This window comes from Pogona vitticeps, chromosome 3, assembly GCF_051106095.1.
Source record: "Pogona vitticeps strain Pit_001003342236 chromosome 3, PviZW2.1, whole genome shotgun sequence".
Taxonomy (NCBI): Eukaryota; Metazoa; Chordata; class Lepidosauria; order Squamata; family Agamidae; genus Pogona; species Pogona vitticeps.
This window is the reverse complement of record NC_135785.1, coordinates 73013441-73035685: the sequence shown is the minus strand read 5'-3', so window position 1 is coordinate 73035685 and position 22245 is coordinate 73013441. Positions and strand designations below refer to the sequence as shown.

The following is a 22245-nucleotide window of genomic DNA, read 5'->3' as shown; positions in this document are numbered from 1 at the left end:
CACAGAAAAAATGGTTGCTTTTGCCTGATTTCCAGACTACTAATAACCTTATAATTAAACAAAGGGAAATGATAGAAATTTCTCATGGTAAGTAACTGTTTAAATTATGAGTCAGGACCTCACAGGAACCAAAGAAGTTTCATTAGACTCGGGGGTTTTTTGGAGCAAATAAAATAAAAGCTCAAAAAAGAGAAGCCCATCTGGTGGGGCTGGCTGCCCTGTCATGTCATGAGAAAATAGTGAAAGAGCTTCAAGGCAACTCAGATTCAATGTTTTGCAGTATTTTGACAAAAACAACTCCAGCAAGAATTAGCTATTGCTATTAATACTCTTCCAACATAGGTTAAAGATCTGTCAGGGCTAGTAAATACTGCTAATAAATCCTTTGAATTGGGGACTGAGCACCAACAGTCTTTACAACTTTTAGCAGATTACATGACAGATCTGCAAGCCAGAACTGAGCTCCAGAAAAACAAAGGGAGACAAAATGTCAGCTCCTATACAGAAACAACAACAAAAAAGTTAAGAATGATGTCTGCAATATTACTCCTATTGAAGAAGGAAGACTGGTTCACTGTGATAGACCTCAATGAGATCTATCTCAATCTGAGGGGGACATCATTGTTTCCTCTGCTTTGTTATTGACAACAACATCTACAAGGTCCTTCCTTTTGGTCTACCAAAAGTGCCAGATTCTTCACCAAATGTACAGTCACTGTAGCTGCAAACCTGACTTCAGGGTTTCAGTATTTTTCTCTGTGACTAGCTGATTGTGGCATATTCAAAGATAATGGCCAAAAATTATGTCAACTTCACTCTAATTCTGCTGTCATATCTCAGCCTGAGTAAATCTAAAAGTTGCATTAGAAACCAAGGTGTGTGATCCAGTACAAAGATGCCAGACTAAATGTGAAAACAGTGAGAGCTTATTGACCCCAAGAAAGAACACACCACATCAAACACCCCATAAGTAAGTTTTGGACAAATGCCCTAGTGACAACATGCATAGCTTAGAAGCTGCTTGGTTACATGGCCTTGACCACAATGGTCATCTCCTATGCAAAACAAAAAATGAGGTCTCAACAAGCAGGATTCCTTTCAAACTTAGCATCAAGAACAGTGATCAAAAGAAACTACAACCCCAGGGCTAGCAAATCTACTTGTCCAGAGATCAATCTTTCAAACCAACCTAACCCTCAGCTTTCATACCAACAGTTGCAAGTCTCATAGGATGGAGCACATACTGCATAGTTACGCAAATTCATGCCTTATGGTTCCAGGACAATAGGAAATTACACATAAGCATAGAGATACTGGCAGTAATCAAAACTTTCAAATTTCTACAAGGGAAGGAGGTGCAGCTAATCTCAAGACAACTCTACAACCATGTTTTACATTAACAAGCAGGGCGGTACACATTTGATTACACACTTGTACCTTTCTGTCCTCATATGCGAATGATGTATTCAAAAGCATATATATCCCATTTTTGTTCATGCTGCAGGAAAGAACAACCATATAGCAAATTTGCTGAACTGGGCGAGTGCACAAGTGGAAATGTATGTGATGGTTGTTCATGCAGAGAAAGGAGTTGTTTAATCGTTAAATCATGTTTGACTCTTTATGACTCCATGGACCAGAGAATGCCAGGCCTTCCTGTCTTCCACTGCCTCCCGGAAAGAGGTAGTTGGGTGTATTTATATTCTGAATGTAGATTAAGGAATGTAGAGTAAGAATTGTGAGGGTGATCTTGAACAGGACAGAAAAGTTGGCTCTAAGAAAGAGCTTGCATTATCTTGTAGCACCCAGCTGTTCTGAGATGGTACCTATAATGCACTGAAAAGCTATAATATGCTTAGTAGCATGAGCAAGTTAAACTGCAGTTCTATACAAAATATATTTTTCTGTGCAGATACTAGTTTTAAAAGGTGTTAAGCATTTAAGGTATCATACGATTTTGTTTTAACTGCAACCAGGATAATGCAGCTAATCCACCTAGAATATATATACACTGTTAAGCCTGAGTTTTAGAGGCAGCAACCTGACACAAAAGCACTGAAATGCAGAGTTAGAGGACACATTTTCAATTTTAAAAAAATTATACATTACTTTTATTCACATTTCTGAAAATAACAGTGATTAAGACAGAAAAATTCCATTTTATCCTTTATCCTTTCCTAGGATAAAGTCTATTATGAGTGTCACACTGAAGTGGGAGAAGGCACACTCACACAGGAGTATGTTCGATGCTACAGTACAGTACAATGTTTGCATATGTAATGGAATCTTATGGTTTAAGTAAAACTTCTGGCAGTACCTTACAAAGACGATTGTTTTGTAAATAATTTTTAAAAAAACAACTAAGCAAAATTTCACTGTAATAGATTACAGTATTAGCAAAACCACCCTGCTTTACAACTCAACAAAGTATATTATGTTTCAAATAAATGAACTGTACATTTCTGTTTTAGCACTTTAAAATACAATAACAAAATATATACTAACTGTATCATTCTTCAAAAGATAGCAATAAGGTTTATTTTTCCAGCTGTACAATCTTATAAATATGTAATAATACAAATAAAATCAAGGATCTCTATAGAACAGAAACACAAGTCCATTTTTGAGCAAGGCACTGATTAAATTGCTGTGATGTCTATCAGGTACTGTTAGGTTACTGAGGTCCCAGATTACTGCCTTCATTGTCCTGAGTCAGCTGTTCCAATAGGTTTAGCACAACTTCTGTTCTTTCCAGCAGCGTCAGGTTCTTCTTTGCTACAGATCGCAAGAGAAGTGAGTAAACATACTTATTGGACTTAAGAATTTCTTCTTCTTCATTGTTACCTCTGAGGAGAAAAAGGGTGGAGTAAATTAATCCATTGCCACATTACATTAATACTGAACTTTGCAAACAATGGCTTGAACACAAGAGTAAAAGCATTAACAGAACATATTTTTGCTGTTGCAAGGGAAATACTTCCCTAAATTGACACCAACTCCCTATAATTGTTCTGTCCTATATCACATCACATCTCAGGCCACTAGCAAACGTCACCCAAACTCTTAAGAACAGCTTTTCAGCAGGTACACAGGTTTCATTCTGCAAGCAGAACTCTAGTTAATTTTTGCAGACCATCTCATGGCCCCTGTATCAGGTAGATGCAACAGGCCATTAGAACATTTCTTCTCCTGCCTTCACTTTAAGCATATACAATCAAAGAGTCCAGAAATACTGTATTTTTCTGTGTATAAAATGACATATTTTTCCTAAAAATAATTAGAGGAAAATTTGAGCATCGTGTGCTCAGGCGCCTCTTCCTGCCACCGCCACTGCCCAATTGCCTCTTCCAGAGCTCACAGCTTGTCCCCTCTGGTGGCCCTGAGGCAGCAGGAGGCAGAGGCGAAGGAGCATTCACATGCGCTTTGGTGCCTCCTGCTGCTGCCTTCCCTGCCCGCCTGATTACCTCCCCCAGTGCGACTGCCGACTGCTGGGGCTCACCTCCAGCTCATGTCACCCGCTTTATCTCCTCTGGTGGTGGAGGCAGGAGGAGGCAAACAAGCATTCACGTGCGCTCAGGCGCCTCTTTCTGATGCCACCGTCAGATCACCTCCTGCCATGATCTCCTTAGGGCACGGGACAAAGCAGTGATGTGAGCTGTACCCAGCAGTCGGCAGTCGCACTGGAGGTGATTGGGCGGGCAATGGAGACAGCAGCAGCAGGAGATGGAGGAGCGGTTGCCCATTAACTGCTCCTTCGCCTCCATCAAGGGGCAAAATTAGGGGGTCGTTTTATACACTGGGGGGTCATATACATGGTAAAATATGGTATATTGCTCTGGGTAGAAATAGGGAAATTTAGCTGAGCTCTAATCCAGTTCTATTCCCTATCTGTCATTATATTACCCTGTTCCTCAGGTTTTCATTAATGCAACTCAGCAGTATGCATTACCTGCACCTTTCTGGATGATCTCACATGTCTCAGAATTAAGCTCCTTCGTTTATTTCATTATTATTATAGGTTTTCCTGCAACTACTTGGCTGATTCCCCATGGAAACTCAAGCATGTGGAATAAGCTCAGACTTTCTTTCTCTGTTAATGCCAGTTTTCAATTTTTTTATCAAGGACTTCATAAATAATTTTAAAAAAAACATCAGAAATTAGCAGTGTCAAAGCCAGAAGCTTTGTAGCATACGTAAACACACAAGATGTGTTGCCAACTGATTTCATTGCAAATATTTTGATCAAGGAAAGCAAGAAGCAATTACATTCCTGAAATTTGGCAAACAGAAATGACAGGTTCATTTATTACACATTACATTTATCAATTAAAGTTCCAATGAATTCTGTAGGAATTTCCATAATTAAGCATTTCTATAATTAATACTTAAAACGGTTTCCACAACCGAATAGAAAGCAAAAAGGGATAGAAACTACACGAAAGAAATACAAGCAGACAAGAGAGAAAGACAAACATTTTGAAGTGTCTCATTTAAAAGCAGTTAAACTTCATGTTCATATTAATGAGAGCTCTCCCGAACTGCCACATCCAAAATGAAGACTGTGGAGAACTACATGCTTTCGCTCTCCCATGCGAAACAGATTACTTACAAGTAAGACTAATAATTTAAAAAACTTTATTCCAGAAGCAGGAAATTGCTAAGAGAGGTCAAACCACTGGATGCAAGAGGCTCAATTCCTCTTATACCAAATTTGGGAGCCAAATTGACATTTGGCAAATGAAAATGTTTGTGTCCACCAAGAGAAATACAGTGCCCATCCAAGTATCCCTAATAAAATAACCTGTGCAGACTGGCTAAACATGAATTCTTTACAGTACCTATGTATTTTTTACAATACTATATCAATTTATATATTCAAACATTACAGACGCCATTCAGGTCCAACAATTAAATCCATCGGGAAGCCTCTACAAGAAGTATAACTTTTGGGGTGCATAGGAAATGCAATCCACACAACGACTGCCTTCCTTACAGCTCTTCTGCTATTTTCTGCCTGCCTTTAAATTCTGCTTTTCTGCTAGTCTTATGCTTCTTTCAGCAACTGCCTGCGATGCATGTTTTTGATATCAACATGCTGTGGCTTGACTGTGTGAATGGACACCCACAGAGAGCACTTATTTATTTTGCTTATATCCTACCCTCTTCTCAAGACAGGGATCTCACATGGCTTACAAAATGTTTTTTTAAAAAGACATAACTATGATAAAACTAAGTTATAACTAAGAACACAATTTAAAATGCAATTAAACATATAAAACACTACTAACTTGAAAATATGAAAGAGTAAAAAGTGCAGCATTCATCCACTGAAAGATCCAACAAGTGTTAAGAAAAGTTCCAACTGCCTAAGAACTGGAGATTATAGGGCCACAGCATAAGGTGGTGGCATTGCCTTGTCACAAAAAGACAGAACTGGTGACTGAACACAAAAATTCATTCCCAGCTATCAGCAGATGCAGCTCTGCTTGGCAATCCTGGCATTACTACAAAGGTGCTGACTCTTGCTAGCAAATAATAGTCTTACATCATGCCTTGCTGACAACATTCTTCTTTCAGCAGTATCACATGTGGTTAACAAGGTTCAGTAAGACTATATTGTGTTATTCTTTTGTAGCTCCAGCTACATTGAAGTTGCTCTTCTGCTTTCATTTTTGAAGAATTTGAAAAATATATAATATAGTTAGAACTTAACATGTTCAGGCTGTGGAAAAAGCTAAAGATAATTATGAATCATTCACAGAGCAGAATAAATGAAAATTCAAATATTCTGCCCCGACATTATCAGCCTCTCCAAACCTGTATAATATTCTAGTATAAGACTGGAACAATTACTGGCACAAACAGATGTAAGAAATGAGTTGGCTTTGCAACAGAAATTGCATCTGGGTCTTCTGTATTTACATTGCCATCTTGTGGAGACCCAGAAATTGTAATGCAATGACCATAATGGTCTAGTTTTTGCCAGGATGCTTTTCAGTTTGATTTTTGAGAGCTATAGACTAGAGTTTAACACATATATGGTATGTACGTTAGAAAGTCCTCCAGTTTACTATTCCATGTGGAGAGGGTGGCCAATGACTTATTTTAAAAATCAAAATTCCTTTGTCTTCCCTAGGATACAGCAAACCTTGAATCCTGTCTACCAGCACTAACATATAGACCACCACCTGAGAACAACAGGCTTCAAACAGGCCCATGTTTGTTTACATGTTTACATTGTTGTCTCTGGTGTTTATATTATCCTATATAAACCCTTCTGCTAATACCAGCAGAGTCTTTAAAGACCAATGTAGACTGGTGGGCCCCCCCTTTTATCTCATCTATTTACATTCATTAATAACACCGGGCAAATTCCACACTCCTGGTTAGAGGCAATAGTGATACCAATCTATAAGAAGGGGAACAAAGACGAACCCTCAAATTCTAGACCAATTAGCCTTCTGTCAATAGTGGCCAAGCTTTACGCTAGATATCTTAATAATAGATTAATCACATGGATTGAGGAGGAGGATATCTTAGGGAATGTATAGGTTTGCTTTAGGAAGAACCGCTCCACTTTTGACCACTGTATAGTACTGAATCACCTTGCAGAGAAGTATGTGGGCTGTCATGGGAATGGCCTGTTTGCAGCTTTTATCGATTTAAAGTCTGCCATTGACTCAATACCCAGAGGAAATTTATGGGAAAAACTCTACTCTTCCTTGATTGGTAAGAGGCTATTGTATCTTATCAGAAGCCTCTACCAACAGACCACAATTAGGGTGAGATGTGGAGTCAATGGGAATCTATCTAACCCCATTCAGGCAGAGAGAGGGGTTTGCCAAGGTTGTATTCTGGCACCTACATTATTTAATCTGTACCTAAATGACCTCCCTAAAAGCTGCCCAGCACCTGAATTTCACCCCTCGAAACTGTCTAAAATCAATGTGTCCTTACTACTATAGGCAGATGACGCAGTTATCATGTCAATATCGGAAGTTGGTCCTAAACATATTCTACGTGCATTTATGGGTTACTGCAGGAACCACCTATTAACATTTAACTTCGAGAAAACCAAAATAATGGTTTTCTCTAGGCATAGTAAAGTGAAAGAAAGGGTTATTGAGGGCCAGTATATAGAACAAGTTAAAACATTTAAATACTTGGGAATTGTCTTCTCACGTACCCTCTCCTGGTCTCACCATAGACAAGCAGCAGTGCAGGTGGCTGACAATACAAGCAAAGTTCTTAGACGATACCACTATGTCCAGGGTGGGCAGTTCACCCCTGCTGCTCTACAGATAGCTAAGTACAAAATTCTTGCTCAGCTCCTGTATGGTATTGCAATTTGGATAAATGGTTTCAATCCCTCAGTTGAAAGCGTCCTGTCAAACTCGCTGTGAATCCTATTTGCCATGCCACGATACATTTCTTCTGCTGCCGTGCATTTGGAGGCTGGCCTTCAATCGGTGGAATGTCAAGCTTGGTTATATGCATCCTGATTCTGGTTGAAGGTGGTATATGCTCCCACAACCAGCGGTTATTTATACTATTTACAAAAAAATGTCTTTGCTAGCTCACGGCATAAGGGATTTACTGATAAATTACATCTTTTAGGCTTCTCTATGGACTTCTTTCTGAGTCAGCATTATGATAGTACCAGGTCAATGGTTGCACAAAGCATTAAAGACATAGATCTCCAGTATTCACTAGCATATGCAGACAGGACGTGCTCACCAATGTACATTGGTTTAAATTTTAACTTCCCCAAGTTAGCAAATTATCTATATCGAATCACAGCACCAATGTATCATTTTGTCTTCTCAAGGGCTAGGTTTAATTGCTTTTCCTCAGCCTTGTTAAAAGGGTGCTTTAATGACATTCCTTATGGAGAAAGGATATGCCCCTGTGGGGAACAAACAGTTGAGTCCTTGGCACACACCATTCTAGGATGTAGTTTATATAGGTCTGAACGTATCCGTTACCTCTACCCAATAATGTATAAATGTACTAGTATAGCTCCCACAGACTACCTGAAGTTTCTGCTGTCTGGAGAGAACCAATTAATATCACAGTCAGTGGCTAAGTTTTTATTCTAAGTTTTAAGAATTCATAAAATGTTATATTAAGACAACCATACAACTCAAGTTTTATACTGCTGGTTTGTTCTAACAACTTACTTATTCTATAACATCTTATACAATGTTTTTATCTTGTATTTTCAGGTCTATGACCGTATAATAATAAAACAAAACAAAGTACCGTATTTGCCGGCGTACAAGATGACTTTTTTGGCCCAAAAAACATGCCTCCAAGTGGGGGGGGGGCGTCTTGTACGCCGGGTGCACTTCATTTGGCCCAGGAAGGAGCCGCCACCGCCATTGAGTGAGTGACGCGGGGCCGCGCTGGCCGGAGAGGAAGGCAGGCGGGCAGGCAGGCGGTCGGTCCCGATGGAGGGAGGGAAGCAGAGCCGGCCATGCCTGAGCTGCCAGAGCCCGCCGCCCCACGCCGCTGAGCCAGCTCGCCCATGCGCCACTGGAGAGCTGCTTCTCCTTCCCCTCCTCTTCTGCCACCACCCGCTTCCCTTTCCTTCTTGCCCTCCTCGCAGCTGAGCCCGCTCGCCCATGCACCACTGGAGAGCTGCTTCTCCTTCCCCCTCCTCCTCCTCCGCCACCCGCCCACCTGGCTGCTTCCCTTTCCTTCTCGCCCTCCTCATCGCCGGCCATGAACTTCCAGGGCGGGCCCGGGCAGAGCCCCAGGCAGCCGCCGGCGGCGCCGCAGCAGAGTCGTCCACTCCTTATTTTGAGTGGAAATGTTGGGGAGTCATTTAATACACCCAGTCGCCTTGTACGCCGGCAAATACAGTATATACCCATCTGAGTGGCAGATTGACAGAAAAGTGGGAAAAGAGTTTAAATTTTAAATTTAAATGTAAAAACTCTCAAATTAAGAGTTTGAAGCATTAAAAGCAGCTAAGGGGAAGAAAAGCAGATCCCTGATGAGAAGCCTAGAGAAGGGATCCATGTAGACAAATGCAAGGGCTAATAGTTTTCCATTATTGTAACGGTCTGGTTATATAATCTGTATTTCTGTGAATTAAAGGTGGACAGCACACAGAGGCTTGGAGGTACAGCGAGAGACAGTGCTCTGAATATCATTTTTCCCTCCCCCTTACTGTTTTTATGCTTCAAACTCTTAATTTGAGAGTTTTTACATTTAAATGTAAAATTTAAACTCTTTCCCCACTTTTCTGTCAATTTGGCACTCAGAATGGCTTATATAGGGTAATATAAACAAGGTTCTTTGGAAGAAAGTGGGCGGGGAATGCAGGAATTGCTCTGATGAGTTCTGCTTTTCCCCTCCACTTTCTTTGCAAAAAGTGGAGGGGGAAAGCAGAAATCAAAATGCTTTTATGATTCCTGCTTTCCCTCTCCACTTTAAAATGGAGGGGAAAAGCAGGGAGGAAAGCGCTTTGATCCCTCCCCCTCCTTGCTTCTGTGTATAAGACAACCGTAAATTTTTAATCTAAATATTTTAGAGAAAAATATCATCTTATACACGTAAAAATACGGTAACTAGGATTGCTGTTGGTGTTAATTCACCTTGCTACCTAAAAGCACTCCTAGCTGAGCACAGAGCTGGAGATCAACATAGACAGTTCTGTGGTTAAGCTTGGGGCTTCATGGCCTTCATGATAATCACAGATCTATCCCAGTTGGTCATGGGTCCTAGCCACAAGACAAGGCAGTTGCTCCTGAGTGCTCTATTCAAAGCAGTAATGCTCATTTTGCACCCTGGTTCTTTGGAAATTTCTGAAAAATGAAGCAGGATGACTGCCAGAGCACTAGTCACATAAACTCTGTATGAGGATGGCTGAACAGAGTACCTAGATGTACTGACCTGTTGTAATGAATGATAAGAAGGAAGACATAGCTACTTCATCATTTTCTCAATCAACCATCCAACAGAGCCTTTCAAGGTAACATGGAAATTAACATCTGGACAAAAGTGATGCGGCAACCCATAGAAGCTTGTTACAAGGCTTTTTCTGAGGATGAAATCCCTTGCCTTTATAGTTTTCTTAATACTGTTCAAACAGGTACAAATAACGTGTCCAAGTGGAAATTATTTCTTCTTCTGTGACCCAAGGACATGTACGTGACAATTGGACAATTTCATGTGTCATCTCAATAGTTGTACATCATGGTTAATCTGAGCTACCTGAAGAGGTCTGGCTGGATTAGTCCAAGGAGTGGTGAACCAGAGGTTCCAACAGAGGTGGGGGCAGTTTATGCCCCTCAAAACCTGTTCTGTACAAATGAGAAACCCTTTGAGCTCATTTTTGGATGCAGCAATTTTCATGCTGCAGTAAGGAGACAAAGAAAACATTTTGCAGCACTGGTAACTGGACTATCCAGGGAAGATTTTTTCAGGACTGCTAATGTCTTTGCCTCCTCAAGGCCAGGAAAAACTGTCTCTTTACAGTTATATGTTCTTTCAGTGGAAGAAACCTGCTGAATCTTGTCCACTAACTATAAGCAAGAACAGCCTCCTAGGTACATGTAAGGATGTCAAACAGTGGCAAAAAACCCTCTATATTAACTTCAAAGCCACTTCTCTATGTGTAGCTGTAAATGTAACACCACCACAAAAAGGCAATCATTTCAACTAGCATTCAAATATGAAAGTAACAATAGGTTCAGAAGATAAATCACATTCCTTGTTGATATCTAGACCTCCCTTTCTGTTAATGGAATGGTTTTTCTGCAGTTCACACTAGATAGTACTATGAGAAAAGAAAAATAAATCAAAATAGGGTCTGCTTCTGCAAACACCTATACAAACTTCTACACATGCAGAAGCATAACTACTATAACATTACTGTGGCGATCACCCTGCTTTGGCTCAGGTAGAAGATTATTTGCATGTGCCAATGAAAGCTGTTGGGATGCGGAACCACAGCAGCTAGAAGGAAGGGGTAAGTCAGAGTCTAGTTAGTTTAGTCATAGACAGAGTTTTGAGGGGAGATAGTTTGGGTTTAAGGTAGAGAGAGAATTTAAGTAGTGAATAGTCAGAGTGTTATCTGTATTAAGATAGAAAATGTTAAAGGAAACTACTGAAGCTTTGTGTAACTTTAAGAATGTGCTTGAAAATTACGTATTCCTGAAACAACTAGTAATCAATAAACCTGTTCTTATTTCAAAGTTAAGTACTTAATGGACCTCAATCTTTCATGGGAAATATAGTTGGCAAAGAGATCAACTGGTGGCAGCAAAGTATGCTGGGATACCTTCGTGAGCTCTGCGTTTCGTGAAACAAGCAGAGGCCATGGGGTAAATGTTACAATTACATACTGTAATACTAGGTCACCTCTGTATTGTCTACAAGACAACATAACTGGCTATTTTCTTTTCATTCAGATTTGTTTGGATTCAAAGCTCAATCTATTAATGCTGTAAGAGGGCACAGGAAAACAACACTAGCTGCTGCCACATACTTACCCCAGTTTCTTTTTGGTTGATGTAAGCAGTTTGATGGACTGAAGGAGGAGAAATGACAATCTAGATTCAAATATACCGAGGAGCTTTGATACTTCTTCTTTATTGAGGCTGTTTGAGGAATCTTCAGTAGTCATTCTCTCTACATTCTTCTTGTTGTCCTCAAGGGTCTAAACATAATATATTTGTGGAAGAATTAACCATTCTAAACCATGAGTTACCACTTGTATGAGCTACAATTTCACATTGGTTTCAGAATACTTAGCAACTATATGGAGCTTTTTAAAAGCACATAAAGAAGAGTCATGAAATATAGGGATCATTTATCTAGGCCTGAACCTATACTGATGAGCATATGACATGCTTGAATTAAAGGTTACTTGAAAATAATAAATAACAATAGTTACCTGCTCACAATCAGCAACAAGTTCTTTTTTGATAAGCTGAAACACAGACTGGGTCTGTTTCATTATATCCAAGGCCCCTGATAAGGTCTTTAGCTTTCCCCCATTGCTGTTTTGACCTTGAAATAAGATAAGGAAGGTATTAATAAATTGGACACATTCTCACTTATTTTCTATTCTATAATATTTTAAGAATTTTAACAACCCACACAGCTTTGTTAAAGACGTATTTCCCCCACCCCACCTCATTCCACTGTATTCCAGGAAACTAGTGATCATTTAAAAAAAAAAAAAGAAGAAGAAGAAACTTGAAATAAAACAAGGCCAAAATAGAAAAACCATCCAACTTACTTGCCATCTGAAATTCTGCAAATGCTACTCTTTCCAATTGTACACGAAGAAGCTCACATGGTGCATCCTTCAGGAGTTGAAAAAACTTCACAGATTTACTATAATGAAGGTCAACTAGTACTCTGTGCTGTTTACGCTGATGCTCATCACCAACCTTCAAAAACAATAAAACTGTTTACGTTATAAAGTTATAAAGAAGAAGAAAAAGGCCAGCTATATGCGATATGAAAGGGAATAACTCCATTCAGTTTCTACATCAACAATCTTCTTAAATATTCACAGAAAATAAAAATTAAAAAAGAAACCTATGAGGAATCCTTTTCATCTTAAGACTGCTTACATGACTAATATTTAATAGATTGATAGGAAGATATTAGTAAATCGAAGAAGAGATATCAGGGTGCCATGAATTACTGTATAGGACTGGCACAGAATTATGACTAGTGCCATTATAACACAAAAAATAAATAAGCCCGGAAATTCACACTAGTAAAATTTGTATTATAAAATTATTGCCTGGTGCTTACTACCCTGTTTTCCCGAAAATAAGCCCTAGTATGATTTTTCAGGCTGCTCATAATATAAGCCCTGCCCCAAAAGTAAGCCCCAGTTAAGTGAAACCCCACCCTCCACCCTTGTGCAGCAACCAGAAGAAGATGACATTGACTGTATTTGAATAAATGTAGATTGTTGTACATGAAGAAAATAAAACATCCCCTGAAAATAAGCCCTACAGCATTTTTTGGAGCAAAAATTAATATAAGACCCTGTCTTATCTTCGGGGAAACACAGTAGTAAGATGTAACTAGAACAGGCTCACTGTATATGTGGGATTTGATGAGAATGTTTATTTATTACTTATTTAAAGTATTTCTACTCTGCCTTTCTACTTAAAAAGGACTCAAGGCAGCTTTGATTTCAGGATATACTGTAGTAATTATGTTTTTAAAAAAACCAAAACAGCCACTGTGCCTTTTTTTAGTGAGCCAAGAAAAATACAGAAAGATATATTAGCATAAAACCCCTTTGGGCAAATACCTGGTTTCTCAAACAGCTATGATACATGGAAGCCAGCCTGTGGTGTATTGTAGCTGCCCGGTACTGGCAAAGGGGTTGCCGTGCAGAAACTGTATTAACATCACAGTATTTCAAGGATTTCATCATTGACTCACTAACTTCTTTTTCTATCTAAAACACATCAAAAAGAGGTTTTCAAAGTCTACAATATTAAAATCCATTTACTTCATAATCCCTCCCCCCCTCTTTTTGTGTGTGTGCTTCAAATACAGGAAAAGGCAACTAAAACAATCAATGGTTGTAAACTGGATTCTGCAAGTAATTGCATTACCATGGATCACTCTCATAGCTTCAATTTTCTCATGGAACACAGAAATAATAGCTTTTATAACATAACAAACTGTTACAAGTATAGCTTTTTTAATTCTTAAAATTATGTGATTTATGGATTTCAGACACTGGAGGGACTATGATCATTAAGCATATGTTCTACAATCAGGGAAATTATCAAGGTGGTAAGGTCAAGCAACAAGGACAAACTTGCCACTATCACACCCTTTAAAACTACATAGGTAAATGTGATAGGCTGACACCAAAGATCTATACACCCAGCATCCTTCTGCAATGGAAGTTCTTTTTGATGCATCAGAGATTTCTGTTCAGAAGATAGAGAAATGGTGAGAGAAATTAATTTTGAATATTCCCACAAATATTCACAAAAAAACTGTTCCTGAGAACTGGGAAGATGAACTCAGAACAGCATGACAAGTGTTGAGTGGGCTACAAGGACGAATTACTGAAAATCACCTCCCTTCTTTTCCTGTTGTCAGATACCTCTGTTAGATAAGAGAGCAATGCATCAGCAATACTACTACTACTACTACTACTACTACTACTACTACTACTACTACTACTACTACTACTACTACTACTACTACTACTACTACTACTACTACTAATAATAATAATAATAATAATAATAATAATAATAATAATAATAAAAAAGAGAGAGAGAGAGATGCCAATTGGACATAACATAGTGTTTCATAGGACTGAACCTTTGTTCTAAATCTAGCTAAACAATCTTTGTGTTCATGAGAAATAGGATTTGCCATCCATATTCTCTGCCATCCAACCAGAACAACACTGCACAAAGATACTGTAATCCATCAGTGTCTCCAAACACAAATGCACCCATTGCACTGTAGAATTTAACAGAATTCTCAGCTTCAAAGCGCTTTGATATCAGTTTGACTAGTTTTAAATACTTTCCTATCACACCTGTGAAACACACATCTACACTATGCCACAAAATACTAATGGTTTACCCACAGGGCTTAATAAACATAACTATTCCCAAAGTGAGGGTTTCAGAATCTATAAAGGTCAACATCATAGTGTTTGCTCAGGTTAATTAAACAAAGCAGAAAAACAAAAATAATAGGAAAACATTTTACTACACCATTACTGACAGCAATCAGCATAATGCATATGCAACTATTTAGTTCCTGATTGCCATATTTTTCTGTGTATAAGACACCTCCATGTATAAGATGCCTTCTTACTTTTCTAACCCAAAATTAAGAAATCAATATTTTAAACACAAAACAGAACACATTTTTATTTAGTAATTAGGTAACATTTATATACCAATGCTGTCATATTATGCATCAGACTTTAACGTTATTCAGTCTCTGGGCTCAGAACTCTTGGATAGAGATGGGGTGTTTGTAGACAAATACGAATATGTCCCCACAGGTGGAAATAACGAGGGTCTGGCCCTATGGAGCTGGACCGTCTACTCACTATTTGGCTGCTGCTGTGGGCACAGCAGTGTCTTTCTATCACGCTGTGCTCCACAATGGATTAGCCACTGTGTGACCTGGCAGACAGGCTTGTCATCTGGCCTTCAGCCAGGAGTGGCTAATCCATTGTGGAGCACAGCATGATAGGAAAATGCTGCTGCGCCTGCAGCAGCGGCCGAACGGTGAGTGGACAGTCCGGCTCCATGGGGCCGGACCCTTGTTATTTCCACTTGCAGGGAGATATTCGTACTTGTCTACGAATACCCCCATATCTACTCTCAGACATTAGGAGTCCCTGTTGCATGTGAGCGCTGTTGCAGTTGGTTTGTTCAGCATCAGCTGACGTCAGTTACATAAGGCTCGTGATTGGAGGAAGCTAAGCCTTCTGATTGGAGGCAGCCTGTTTGCCGAGGCAAGGTATGGGTTGTTCTGTTCTATCCTCAGCTTACTTCCGTGTATAACACAACCATCAATTTTTAGTCTTAACGATTTTAGAAAAAAGTAGTGTCATATACACAGAAAAATATGTTATTCAAATGCTCTCTTTGGTATTACCTTAGGGCATTATCCCCTTCCACCAGCGGCACCAGTTAGAAATGCCAGGACAATGGCCATTTCTCAACAGAGGATATAATAAACTCAAAGGTGTTACCTGCTCTTGAGCCTTCCTGGACAAAGGAGCATAATCTTGCAGCAGAGTTGCCATAGTAAAATAGGTAGTTGACAGTTCCCAGTTGACAGAATCCCAGACAGCTGGATGAACTTCCCTTTCACCAAGTGATCTTAAAGCTTTCAGGTAATAGTCAATAGCCTACAGATTTTTTTAAAAAAAGAACCAATGTGTCACCAAAGGGAAACATGAATAGGTTTACATCAGACACAACTGAGATGCAATTGGAGTGCAGTCTTTCATCTTTAATTCAAGGGGTTGAACAAAAATATCATATGAAATGTTTAGGAATTGCAACCATGTTCATGGTCCCATTATTTCAGGGGCTCAAATGTAACTGGACAAATTAACACAATCATAAATAAAATGTTCAGTTTTAATACTTTGTCAAGAATCCTTTGCAGCCAATGACTGCCTGAAGTCTGGAACATCACCACAGGGTTTTCTCCTTTGTGATGCTTTGCAAGGCCTTTACTACAACTGTCTTCAATTATTGTTTGTTTGTGGATCTTTCTGCCATACGTTTTGTCTTCAGTAAATGAAATGCATGCTCAATTGGCCATTGCAAAATATTCCACTTCTTTGCTTTAAAAAAAACTTGTGGGTTGCTTTCACAGTATGTTTTGGGTGATTGTCCATCTGCAAAGTGAAGCACCATCCAATCATCTCTGCTGAACTTGGCTGAATATGAGCAGGAAACGTATCCGTATACAGTGGTGCCTCGCTTGACAACGTTAATTCGTTCCACCGAAATCACTGTAGAGCGAAAACGTCGTCAAACGAAAAAAAAAAAAAAACCAGTGAAAACTGTTCAATGTGTTCCAATGGGCTGAATACTTGCTCGTCCAGTGAAGATCCTCCATACGGTGGCCATTTTCGGTGCCTGTAAAGCGAGGAACCCGTCCTAGAAAACAGCGGGGGCCATTTTCTTCAGCCAGTTGCCATTTTGAAACCTGATTACCGAAACAGGGAACTGATCATCGCACAGCGAAAAAACCCCATTTAAAAGCAATCACAAAAACGTCAACGTAAAGCGGATTCGTTGTAGAGCGGGGTAATCGTCCAGCAGGGCATGACTGTACACTTCACATCTGGCTGCTTCTATCTTCTGTTATATCATCAATAAACACTAGTGACCCACTGCCATTGGAAGCTATGTGTGCCCATGCCATCACACTGCTCCCACCATGTTTTAAAGATGTGATATGCTTCGGATTATGAACAGTTTCAAGCCTTCTCCATACTTTTTTCTTCCCATCTTTCTGGTACAGGTTGATCTTTGTTTCATATGTCCAAAGAATGCTGTTCCAGAACTGGGCTGGCTTTTAAAGATATTTTTTGGCAAAGTCTGATCTGGCCTCTCTATTCTTGAAGACTATGAATGGTTTCCACATTGTGGTGAACCCTTTGTATTTGCTCTTCTGAAGTCTTCTCTTTATGGTAGACTTGGATAATGTCACTTGGCTGGATGCTGTGAAGGGTTTGTTTGTTTTTTTACCATGGAAAGGATCCCACAATCATCCACCACTGTTGTCTTCCATGGATGTCTAGGCATTTTTGTGTTCCAGAACCCACTAATGCATTCTTTTTTTCTCAGAATGTACCAAACTGTTGCTTTGTTGTTGTTGTTGTTTAGTTGCTGAGTTGTGTCCGATTCTTCGTGACCCCATGGAACAGAGCACGTCAAGCCCTCCTGTCTTCTACTGCCTCCCAGAGTTGGGTCAAATTCATGTTGGTAGCTTCGATGACAATGTCCAACCATCTTAACCTCTGTTCTCCCCGTCTCCTCTTGCCTCCACACTTTCCCAACATCAAGGTCTTTTCCAGGGAGTCTTCTCTTCTCATGAGATGGCCAAAGTATTGGAGCCTCAGCTTCAGGATCTGTCCCTCCAGTGAGCACTCAAGGTTGATCTCCTTCAGAATTGATAGGTTTGTTGCAGTCCAGGGCACTGGTTCTTAACCTTGGGTTACTCAGGAGTTTTGGACTGCAACTCCCAGAAGCCTTCACCACCAACTGTGCTGGCTGGGGTTTCTGGGAGTTGCAGTTCAAAAACATCCGAGTAACAAAGGTTAAGAACCACTGGTCCAGGGGACTCTCAAGAGTCTTCTCCATTGCCAAACTGTTGCTTTAGCCATTCCTAACGTTCCTGCTATCTCTCTGATGGATTTCTTTCTTTCTTTTTCTTTTTGCAGCCTAAGGATGGCCTGTTTCACTTGCATTGAAAGCTCCTTTGAACACATGTGAGTTCACAGCAAAAGCTTCCAAATGTGAATGCCACACCTAGAAACAACTCCAGATCTTTTAATTGCTTAATTGAGAATGAAATAATGAAGAAATAGCCCACACCTGTCCATGAAAAAGCTTTTGAGTCAATTGTCCAATTACTTTTGGCTCATATTAAAGAGCTGTAATTCCTAACGCTTCCTCTAATCTGGATGAGAATGCCCTCAAATTAAAGCTGAGAGACTGTAACTGTAACCATATTCATTATTTAACTGTAACTTGAAATTCTTTTGATAAACAGCCAAAATAAGAAAACTTGTGTCAGTGTCCAACTAGACCGAACTATATGTGCTCTTCATGTGTCTTCCAATGAACCCAATTAACATGATTGTTACCTCCACCATGCTATTCCTTTTACTAGGCTAATGACAAAATAAAAGTTACATGTCCCCTAACCATAGCCTCATGGCCCCAGTCATGCATCAAAATTCAGAACGGGAGAACCATGCTTCTACCATTCTGATTTGACTGTAGCTCCCTTATATGAAGGCCATACTCTTAAGCAAGCAAGTTTCAATAAACCTGGTGAGGCAGTGGAATTCTGATGATCCACCAGCTGGCTTATGAAAGTAGATTATATACATAAGCATACATATATAGGCATTTTACACAAATGGCTACTGTAAGATCCAAGTAAGATGTTTCAGTAGCAGCTTCTACAAGGAAAGTCACTGAGGACTTTTAAAAAAATCTTGCTTACAAAAATGCTGCCACTTTCCACACTTTCCTCTTCTCTGTAGGTCAGTAATATGAGCCAGTGGGAAAGCAATATGAAGTGATTTTTCTGATTAAGATATCAAGACTCAGAATGGAAGAATTCACTCCTATTCTTGTAAATATGAGGGACGTGGTGGCGCTGTGGGCTAAACCGCAGAAGCCTGTGCTGCAGGGTCAGAAGACCAAGCAGTCGTAAGATCGAATCCACACGACGGAGTGAGCTCCCGTCGCTTGTCCCAGCTCCCGCCAACCTAGCGGTTCGAAAGCATGCAAATGCGAGTAGATAAATAGGTACCATCTCGGTGGGAAGGTAAACAGCGTTCCGTGTCTAAATCACACTGGCCATGTGACCACGGAAAGATTGTCTTCGGACAAACACTGGCTCTATGGCTTGAAGAGCGGGATGAGCGCCGCCCCCTAGAGTCGGACACGACTGGACAAAAATTGTCAAGGGGAACCTTTACCTTTTACTTGTAAATATGAGTTGAATTCTAGGGCTTTATTGTCACTTCAGAGTATATTGCATGTAAACTGCTTTACAATTTTATTTCTGTGTGTGTGTGTGTGTGTGTGTGTGTGTGTGTGTACATTGCTGCATCATGCGACACAATGATGGAGTGTGGGGTTTCACTTAAGTGGGGCTTATTTTTGTGGTAGGGCTTATATTAAGAGCATCCTGAAAAATCATACTAGGACTTATTTTCACGTTAGGTCTTATTTTCGGGGAAACAGGGTGTACACACACACACACACACACAGAGAGAGAGAGAGAGAGAGAGAGAGAGAGAGAGAGAGAAGCCTTGTGAGTAGATAATAAAACAATCTTGATATTACAAAATGTATTTGTGTATATAGGCAGATAAAGTGTATAGCCTAAATCAGATACAAAACTGAACAATAAATATTAGTTTTAAAACCATGTTTTTCATAAAAATAATGGTATACCACATGATTATGTTTATGCATACATTTCAGTAGAAAACAATTACACAGGTGTATTCTTAGACCTATGAACTGCAATTTCTTAAAGTGTTTGGATAGTAGGCAATTGTTTACCTTATTATAATAAAGTGCCTCTTCAGGGGAAAATTCTCTTTTAAGGTCTCCCCCAGTAGGACAATGAGCATGAGCACAAATTCTCATCAGTCTCCCCATATTACAAAGAAGAAGAGCAGCATTGGTTGCATCATCAATCAATTCAAAATTTTGAATTCCCTTTTCAAAAAAGGAAAAGCTTTTCTTCCAAAGCTGCTGTTCTGCTGCTGATGCAATTTTGTGGTCTACAAAAAAGCAAAAGAAAATAAGGCCTCTTTCATTCAAGCATCTTACAAAAAAGGAGATTACTTACCTGTAATCATAGTTCTTCTAGTGGTCCTCTGTGAATTCACACAAATGGGTTGTTCTGCGCCTGCGCTGAACGTCTCAGAAGATTCTAGAGCTAAAAGTAACAATTTTAGTGGGTTGGTGAGGAAGAGTATATCGCACATGTTTTGGCTCCTCATGAGAATGTCCCCGACAAGCTCCCATCTAGTAGGGATCATAGAAAGGAAGGCCTCCCTCCATGTCGAAGTGAGGATAACATGGAAAAATGGATACTGGTAATATTGTCCATAGGGAGGCATATATCGAGGTGGAGAAATATGCTTCCGTTTCTCCCGATGTTTCCAGGGAGAGTGTTGAGGGGACTCCAAATCAGACAGTGGGATTTCAATCGCCCGCCCTGATGCAGGGCTAGAATGGGCTGAGGCCCGACTGGATGGCAATTCAGTCATTAAATGGCCAGTTTGTGGAGATAGGCTACCAGTTGATACCGGAGCCTGTGCCAACCTCTGTGCCTTTCAGAGGTTGATGCTGGCGACTCTCTCAGAGACTCCTCCAGAACTGGGGATGGTAATGTAGTTTGTGGAGGTTCAATGTGGACTGATTTACTCCTCTTTGCCCTTTTAGTAATCAATTTCTCTTTCGTTTTCCTAGGCACCTCATGGGCTCGAGCAGTCTTCGATGTCGATGCCGACTTTTGTTTGGATGTTGACCCCTGTCCGCACCCTCTTTGGATTGAGGGGATGGAGTCATCTGGTCAGGAGCAGACAGAGATTTTGTTTGTCACTCAACTGACCTATCTGGGGATTTAGTTGTCTCTATCGCAGTTGTTGGAGGATTCATGGCAGTTTCCCAAAGGTGAGACCGGAGTCTTTGAAGCCTCTGCTTAAGTGCCAGTTTGGTTAGTTTTGTACAGGCTGCACAAGAATGGTTTGGTGCTGCTCGCCCAGGCAGAATAGACAACGTTCGTGGCCGTCTGACAATGGAATTTTTCAGAACAGCCAACACACCTTTTAAATGCGGCTGGTGATGCCATAAAGAAAGGGAAAGCAGAAGGCAGGACGGGTTGAAGAAGTGAGGGGGACAAGAAGCCAAAGGCAGGAAAGGCGAAAAAATGGAACTAATTTACAGGGGAATGTTGATTAATAGATTAGAAAATAAGAAGGTATCAATTTAAGCGGTAATTAGAAGAGGAAGTATTGAATAATAGCTGTAGTCTATTTTTCTAGAGAACCGATCAGCACAGCAGGAAAAAGGAACTGAGGGGAACCTTGGGGTGGGCCGAGCATGTGCTCCAAGGAGGAACGTTCCACTAGAATTGTTACTTTTAGCTCTAGAATCTTCCGAGATGTTCAGCGCAAGTGGAGAACAACCCATTTGTGTGCATTCACAGAGGCCAGGAAGAAGACTCAAAAGTAATGATCCCTTTACTAAAGAAATGTTTGTCTGTCATTAAGAATGTTAGTGTTTTTAAAAAAAAAAATCATTAACTTAACAAGAAATATAAATCTAATTTATTTTTAGAACAGACACAGTTTTAACTCAAAAACAATGAAGACCAACTAGCTCTCTTTGGTATGAACTTTCCTGATTTCCAGCCTTTTTTCCATGTCAGCTAAAGCAAGAATTACACTACCCTGTTTCCCCAAAAATAAGACCTAACCTGAAAATAAACCCTAGTATGATTTTTCAAGATGCTCGTAATGTAAGCCCTACCCCAAAATTAAGCCCTAGTTGTGAAAGCGCACCCTCCACCATTGTACAGCAACCAAAAGATGACATGACTGTATCTGAATAAAAGTAGATTGTTGTCCATGAAAAAAATATAACATCCCCTGAAAATAAGCCCTAATGTGCTTTTGGAGCAAAAATTAAGACCCTGTCTTATTTTCGGGGAAACACGGTATTGTTATTTATGCTGTCTGAGAAAGTGACATTAACATAAATGTAATTTTAGAAATTGTAAGAACAATCACATTCATGAAAGCAGAAAGCTTCCAAAGACTGCATTTTTTCCAATTACTCCAAACATGTCATTACGAAATAGCCATGTTAGCTGTTCTTCCCAAACCATAAACTTCTAATATTCAAATTTAGCTTACTTCTAAGAAGTTCAACGATAAAAAAAGAAATCACCTAATCTTACTCTGATAATGATCTTCTAGAACAATACACTATG

At 39.9% G+C, this 22245-nt stretch overlaps 1 protein-coding gene across 3 annotated transcripts in view; it reads right to left on the bottom strand.

The window, feature by feature from the left end:
- Window positions 1–2080: 2080 nt before the first annotated feature.
- The window catches only part of EDRF1 (erythroid differentiation regulatory factor 1), a 53115-nt gene continuing 32950 nt past the window's right edge, over window positions 2081–22245 (bottom strand). For 2 of the 3 annotated variants that reach the window (XM_020791512.3, XM_020791514.3), the window contains 7 exons: window positions 19803–20026; window positions 15728–15886; window positions 13292–13441; window positions 12254–12407; window positions 11906–12021; window positions 11502–11668; window positions 2081–2846 (listed from right to left, as the gene is read on the bottom strand). In XM_020791512.3, coding sequence (XP_020647171.3) covers window positions 2675–2846; window positions 11502–11668; window positions 11906–12021; window positions 12254–12407; window positions 13292–13441; window positions 15728–15886; window positions 19803–20026 — 1142 coding nt within the window. In that variant the 3' untranslated portion in view covers window positions 2081–2674. The remainder of the gene's footprint in view (window positions 2847–11501; window positions 11669–11905; window positions 12022–12253; window positions 12408–13291; window positions 13442–15727; window positions 15887–19802; window positions 20027–22245) is intronic. The other variant, XM_020791515.3, reaches the window with a different exon arrangement.